The 7,333-nt window shown below is 54.1% G+C and overlaps 1 protein-coding gene across 1 annotated transcript in view; it reads right to left on the reverse strand.

Moving 5' to 3' along the window:
• The window catches only part of Bmp7 (bone morphogenetic protein 7), an 80,324-nt gene that overhangs the window by 3,592 nt on the left and 69,399 nt on the right, over positions 1–7,333 (reverse strand). Inside the window, exons 4-6 of the mRNA XM_031372901.1 lie at positions 6,529–6,726; positions 2,612–2,688; positions 107–217 (exon numbers count right to left, since the gene is read on the reverse strand). Coding sequence (XP_031228761.1) covers positions 107–217; positions 2,612–2,688; positions 6,529–6,726 — 386 coding nt within the window. The remainder of the gene's footprint in view (positions 1–106; positions 218–2,611; positions 2,689–6,528; positions 6,727–7,333) is intronic.

Here is a 7,333-nt window from a genome sequence, read left to right on the forward strand (position 1 = left end):
CCACAGCCCCACTGACCACACCCCCAGGAGGCACCCACAGCCCCACCGGCCACACCCCCAGGAGGCACCCACAGCCCCACTGACCACACCCCCAGGAGGCACCCACCAGTGTCTGGACGATAGCGTGGTTGGTGGCGTTCATGTAGGAATTCAGAGGGAAGGCACACTCTCCTTCACAGTAGTAGGCAGCATAGCCTTCAGGTGCGATGATCCAGTCCTGTCAGGAGAGGGGAATGAGGCCAGGCCTCAGTCAGACCATGCAGAGGGCCCAACCAGGGTCCTACCCTTCTGTGTGGTACCTCTGTGTATCCTAACCCTGTGTGGACTCCCTCCTCATGTCCAGTGGACACAGGCTCAGGCTACGCTCTCCTGACCTGTGGGGGTCCTGCAGGGACAAGGAAGTGAGCACGGTATTTTGTGACCCCAGCAGAAGGGAAAGAAAAGGGACTCAGGGCCCCGAGGGGACATCCTTGTGTCGCATCCCCTGGATCAGAGGTAAGAGCAGTAGGGAGTGAGACAGGGGTCAAAGACCAACCTAGAACTACCCTGTCCCTGCTCGGGGTGGCATGCCTCAGTTTGCTCCCACATGTGTCCATGTTACAGCCTCGACCTTACATTCTGGGTAAGGATGGCTACAGCTGAAACCCAACACGACACCATAAACGCTGTTAAAACATTTTGAGTCTTTCCGTTGGTTTTGCTTTGCATCTTTCCTGGCTGTATGGTTTCAGAGTGAACTCTGTAGGTGGCCACATTTTGTCCCAGTGTCAAGACTGGTTGTGTCTGTGAATCTAAACCAAGCTCCCCTGTCTGTGAATCTAAACCAAACTCCCCTGTCTGGGGCACCTCAGTGACCTGCTGTGGCTCAGGTAATCCAGACAGGGCATGCCTGAGCTCTGGAAATGTTGTGACAGGGTGTTCCGTAAAGTGGTACATCCTAGGGTTGTAAGCTGAGAGCTCTTGTCGAGTGTTAGACACAGCACACGGGAAACACTTGCTGTGTGCAGAGCTCTCACTCCCACCATGCAACCTGCTTGATTCTGGAGCAAACACCTGATCTTACTCACAGACCAGCACCGACAAAAGGCAGACAGAGAAAGCTGACTTTCCAAGGCTGGATTTGAACACATGGCCTTATGTGAGAGAGGCAGCCTGCCATGGGGTGGGACTAGGCTATGCATGAAGTTCAGACTTCGGAAGGGTGGTGTAACAGGTGGTTCTGAGGCTTTGACAGGGAAACTGTTTAGTGATGCCGAAGGTCCTCGCCCCCAATTGGTTTTTGATCTATCAGTCAAGATGCCAATGGCCAATGGTTGGGTGGAAAGAAAGAGGCGGGATTTCCAGGTCCCTGCAGGCTAGGAGAGAGGAGGAAAACGGGAGATCTTCCAAAATGTAGGCAGAAAGGGAAAGCGGCCTGAGAGTGTCTTGGGCTTCACAGAAGGTAACTGGGCAACTAAGCCGAGGACAGATTTAGTGGTGTTGAGCTGGAAGTGGAAGCGAGGGCATAGTAGCTGCAGGAGGCTTAGAAGTGCCTAACCAGGGCTGGAGACAAGGCTCAGAGGGTAAGAGCACTGACTGCTCTTAAGAAGGCCCTGAGTTTGGCCAGGCAGTGGTGGCACATGCCTTTAATCCCAGCACTTGGGAGGCAGAGGCAGGCGGATTTCTGAGTTTAAGGCCAGCCTGGTCTACAGAGTGAGTTCCAGGACAACCAGAACTACACAGAGAAACCCTGTCTCAAAAAAAAAAAAAAAAAAAAAAGAAGGTCCTGAGTTCAATTCAATTCCCAGCAACCACATGGTGGCTCCTAACTATCCGTAAGGAGATCTGATGCCCTCTTCTGATATGTCTGAAGACAGATACAGCGTACTTACATATAATAATAAGTAAATCTTAGAAGAAAAAAAAAGAAGTGCTTGGCCATTGAGCTAAAGCATATTAAAAATAAGTTGTCGGGCGGTGGTGGCGCATGCCTTTAATCCCAGCACTTGGGAGGCAGAGGCAGGTGAATTTCTGAGTTCGAGGCCAGCCTGGTCTATAGAGTGAGTTCCAGGACAGCCAAGGCTACACAGAGAAACCCTGTCTCAGAACCCCCCCCCCCAAAAAAAACAAGGTAATGTGTGAGCCGTCTGCCCAGAGCTTAAAGCAGGGTAGTAGAAACTACATGCTACAGGGTGGTGCTTCAAGTTCCGACCCACGAGTAGATCATGCTGTGGGTGACATGGCACATCATGGATGTCCTCCTAGGTTCAGCCCACGACCTCCTCTGTGATCCGGGCTCCTGGCTTCTGACATCTCACAAGCAAAGACAAGGACTGTGGGCTGGGACTCAGTTGGCAGAGTGCTCGCCTAGCATGCAGGAACCTCCGGCTTCCATTCCCAGCACAGCACAAACTAGGCATGGTGACACACTCCTGAAATCCCAGAACTCTGGACACAAAGGCAGGAGGAGTCAAAGTACCAGGCCATCTTAGGCTACACAGCGAGTGAGTCTGACGCCAGCCTGGGACATATGGGACCATGTCTCTAGGGGAACAAAAGACATGAACGGTAGCACCAGAGACAGCCCAGCGAGCGAGCGAGGCCCAGGGCGTGGAGATTCAGCAACCCTTACCTGCCAGCCAAGGTCTCGGAAGCTGACGTACAGCTCGTGCTTCTTGCAGGCCTGCCTCTGGTCACTGCTGCTGTTTTCTGCACGGACAAGAAGGCAAAGGAGAAAAACCCAGGGAGGGGAGAGAAATACACATGTTCAAGTCCCTTTGGCTTTGCATTGGATCCAGGGGCTGAAGGGCAGTGATGGCTCACACGCCACTTTAGAACCTCTGAGAGCGGTTCCCTCCGCTCTTCAGTAGAGGCCCCCAGTCCCACTCAGATGTATCCCGCTTCCCGACCACTCTGCCTGAAGGGGCCTAGCAAGTTAGCCCCAAGATGCTCATGCACCTGTCCACAGTCGAGGGACAGAGCATCCGGTTGGGGACGGAAACCAGAGCGAATCCCCCAGGCCCAGCAGCAACTGCTGAGTGTCCTTAAGGGGCAAGAACAGTGCGCTTGTGTTCTCCAGGATGGGAGAGGGTAGGATTTGCTGTACTCTGTGAACACCGTGGGAGTCTGTCTGTCCGCCCATCCCTCATGCACAGCTATGGAATCTTTTCTGACCTGCCTGCACAGGGGGTTGGTGCTTTGTGCCTTCCCTTAATGTGAGACTCCCAGGGCCTTCCTTCACCTGTCCTTGCCCATAAAACCTGGGCCCCTGGTCTACACTATAGAGCCCTGCAGGCTAGGGGCCCGTGTGCTCAGTCACTTCTCATTCCCCGACACCCTGCAACTATCTAAGCATGGTAAGGGCTTCCTCTGAACCTACTGACAGGCCACCGGGCGTCTGGTGACAAATGACACGTCCCTCAGAGCCCGCTTTCCAGGATGCACAGGAATTCCACCTGCATAGCTCTGAGGTCAAGAAGAGCGAGCGCAGGTCAGTCTGTCTTTAGCGCAGGAAGGTCAAAGGTCAAGGCACCTCCCCAGCACAGTCCACAGAGCCTGGACAGCTGGTCTATCTTCTGGACTGGTATGGACTGGATATCTAAGGTACCATTCGCCACGGTGCCATAGCTGCAGGCTACAGCTAGCACTCTCCACCCAGCAAGTCCATTCCCCTCTTCCCCGTGGGAGCAGAGAGGGCTGTAGACCACCTCCTCAGGCCAGGGTGAGGCAGCCTGAGCTAGATACAGTTCTGAATAGGCTCACTGAGACCCGACTGCCCACAGTTCCCGGTCCTGAGTAAGGGCAGATCCTGAAGCAAGATATGGAGGGAAGTACCATGGTTATTAATGACATGAAGGGAAGGAGTAAGATCTCAGTGAAGCCGGGCAGCGGTGGCACACGCCTTTAATCCCAGCACTTGGGAGGCAGAGGCAGGCAGATTTCCGAGTTCGAGGCCAGCCTGGTCTACAGACCAGGACAGCCAGGGCTACACAGAGAAACCCTGTCTCAAAGAAAAAGAAAAAAAAAAAATCTCAGTGAAGATCTTTGGTTTAACCGTGGCAGCTAGCAGTGGGCATTCTGTGGGGTATGGACCCTTGCTTATCCTACCTGGGGCGGAATTCCCCAGCAGGTCTTTCTTAGCAGAAAAGCAAGGGAGGGGATACAGGAGACACCTCACTCCCCCTACCCCTAACCCTGCTCTGCTCACCTACCCAGCACAGCAGGGGGCCTGTGAGCAACAGGCAGTGGGAGCCACCAGCCACTGGGCAGCTACCTCAGAAAGGCCTGCCCAGGACAGATGTTCAAACTTGCTTCCACACTCAAGGGTCAGCTGGAGGAGGTGGCCAATTACTAGGGTGTTGGGCTGAAGGGGACAAGGGACCCAGGTTCTCCACTTATGTCTCAGGAGCAGCTGGAACCCCGAGGCAGGGGTGGTGGACAGGAAAGAGACTTTCATGACGAGACACGCTGGGACATGTGTCTCCAGCTGGACACATAAAGGATGATGTGTGTGCAAGAAAGGATTCAACTTGTGTGGCCCATCATGTGAGGTGTGAGCACTTCAAAGGCACTGGGCACACGCCTACGCACACGCACAGGCTGCCTCACTAAACCAGGGTGGGGCCCCAGTCTTGTTTTTTTTTTTTTAATGTTAAACTTCCAGGCAGGGTTTGGAAGAACTTAAAACAAGGGTAGGGAGTTGAAATCTATGGGAGTAGGCAGATTCTGAGCCAGATGGATTAGCTGTCATGCGAGGGAGCATCCCAGAGCTATGGGAGTGGGCACTCTGTGGGATACTGTGGGGTAGCCATCTTGCAGCCCCCAGTGTCCCTCTCAGTCTAGAGGCAAATGTCTATCATTGATCTTCAAGGCCCACGTTGCAGATCTACAAGACAAGGGCAGCTTTGCAGGGATGGAACTTGCCAGCACTTTTTGCCCAGCTGAGTTGGCAAAGACCTCTGGGAAGTTTCTCAATTCTGAATGGAGTCTTCCTTCACCCTGGGCTATACCCAGCCTTCCCAGAGCAGCCAGCATGACCTCACACCTACACTGCACGCAGCCTGAAGCCATAAAACTCCCACTCCTGCTTCTGATGGATTTCAGACCCTCGAGATGAGACTCTCAAGAGCATGTCCCACCCACCCGTGGCCTCAGCTGCTTCTTCCATCCCAGCCACCAGTCTTAAAGGCTGTTCAGAGAAGTCAGAGAAGCTAAGGCTCACGTGAGGCTTTGTACCCTCGAGACAGGGTTTCTCTGTGTAGCCCTGGCTGTCATGGAACCCACTCTGTAGACCAGGCTGGCCTGGAACTCAGAAATCCGCCTGTCCCTGCCTCCCACGTGCTGGGATTAAAGGCATGTGCCACCGCTGCCCGGCTAGTTAACATGTTTTACTGTGCTGTCCTGAGCTGTGCCATGTTGGGTCTGGGTAAGGCAGATAGACTCTGCAGCTTATTTAGACAAGTAAAACAGGACCGTCAGCCTCCACACCAGAAGTCACGACCAACAGGTAATTTATTTGTGTCTGTAAACAATGCAGTCTAGGAATATATCTATGTCAGAAATATCATGAGCCATCCATCATACCAGATGAAACTCTCTCATCTGGGCAAGGAACAAAGAGGCACCCAACACAGACAAGCAGGCACAGTGACCCTGGTCCTGGTCACTGGTCACTGTGTGTAGGAAAACTGCTACGGGGAAAGATTCCACCCGCCCCCTAGCTCCAGGTTCAGCTCCTGCCTGTCACCCTCAGCTCTTTGCCCATCAAAACTAAAACTCACCTAAGCCGACATTCGGCAGCTCTGCCCTGAACAGTCCAGAGCCGGTCCTGAGACTCTTTAGGTCCCGCAGAGACATCCCTGTGGCCTGCCACCTTGGCATCCCCAGCGTTAGGGTAGCCCCCCTGAGCAGCACTGCCTCTTTCTGAGCCACTCTGTAAGAGGTGTGTTATACACGCAGCGTCACGCTACACACGTGCACGGTGTGGTAAGACTTTAATAGTTTAGTGGTTAAGAGTGACTTACTAGTTAAGATTGGAAGTGGCCATGTCTACCAAAGCAAAGGGGTTCTTGGTGAACTAAAGCCAACGAAACAGGCACAGCCTCTGACCAATATATACGTCTCTCTACCCACCGACGTCTGCACAGGGTACCGGGGACAGCCTGGAACCAGTAAGTCCAAGCTCCCCTGCGGGCTACTTTCCCTCTTCAGAAATAAAATGACTAAGGAAGAAGCCATGTATAATGCAAGTGGCCTGGAGTGGAGGGATGGAAGGGTGGGGGTCGGGTGGGGGAATGGCCTGGTAGCCTCACACTTAATTCTAAACAGCCCAAAGTTCCTAGTGTGTTTCCTCAGAATCTCGAGGGCAGGAGCTGGAAGACTGAGTCAGCTTAGGGCCCTCACGAGCAGGCCTGGTTGGTTTGTGTCTAGCCCTTGCCTTGCTTCAAGGTCACCAGAAGCTACACGCTGGAGAGACGAGTCCCCGGCCACAGGCTGATCTGTGTGGAAGCATCTGCAACGAGCTGGTCCCCTCCGGCTGCCCGGACTTACCTGCCACACTGGCCATCCTCAGTGCCTCTTGGTTCTTTGGCGTCTTGGAGCGGTTCTGGCTGCGCTGCTTGCCCCCCGTGGACCGGATGCTACGGAGATGGACCTCTGTGGCCTTGAAAAAGGCCACCATGAAAGGTTGCTTGTTCTGGGGCCCATGCCGTCCAATTAGGCCTGCCAACTTGGGGTTGATGCTCTGGCCTGCCGGGGAGGTATTCATTACACAGAGGTGCAATGGACAGGGACAAGCTGGGGGACATGATTCTACTCCCACCTCACAAACCATTCACGCACTTGCTGGTCATTCATCCAACAAGGACTGACTGGGCTCCTTCAGGAGCTGTCTTAGAAGTGCCCTGGCCTCTGGTGACCCCTGTGGGGCGGGGGGCAGCACACAATCACCCAGTTGTGGCCCAAACACTAAGCGAGGAAAGGGGAACATGTGGAGCCAGGCCAAGACCAGCAGGGGCTGGGGTGGGTCTCAGGCGAGTGAGTTGGTCACTTGGCCAGCCAGGCTTCAGAGGATGGGAAAGTAACAACTGTGTGCTAGGAGGCAAGCATGGCTGCCAACAGTCCGATGATAGTGAAGAGGCCACTAGAAGAAAGATGAGGTGGCAGTGAGGAGGATCCCTGAGGGGGAAAGGTCACTTCGAGTGTAGAGTGCTGCACAAGTAAAGGCCTGGCGGGACTAACCGAGGCCAGAGGAGAGAGAGAGAGGGAGAGAAAGAGAGAGAGAGAGAGAGAGAGAAGGAAGGAGGGGGAGAGAGAGGGAGGGAGAGAGGGAGAGAGAGAGAGAGAGAGAGGGAGG

This window comes from Mastomys coucha, unplaced genomic scaffold (assembly GCF_008632895.1).
Source record: "Mastomys coucha isolate ucsf_1 unplaced genomic scaffold, UCSF_Mcou_1 pScaffold15, whole genome shotgun sequence".
NCBI lineage: Eukaryota > Metazoa > Chordata > Mammalia > Rodentia > Muridae > Mastomys > Mastomys coucha.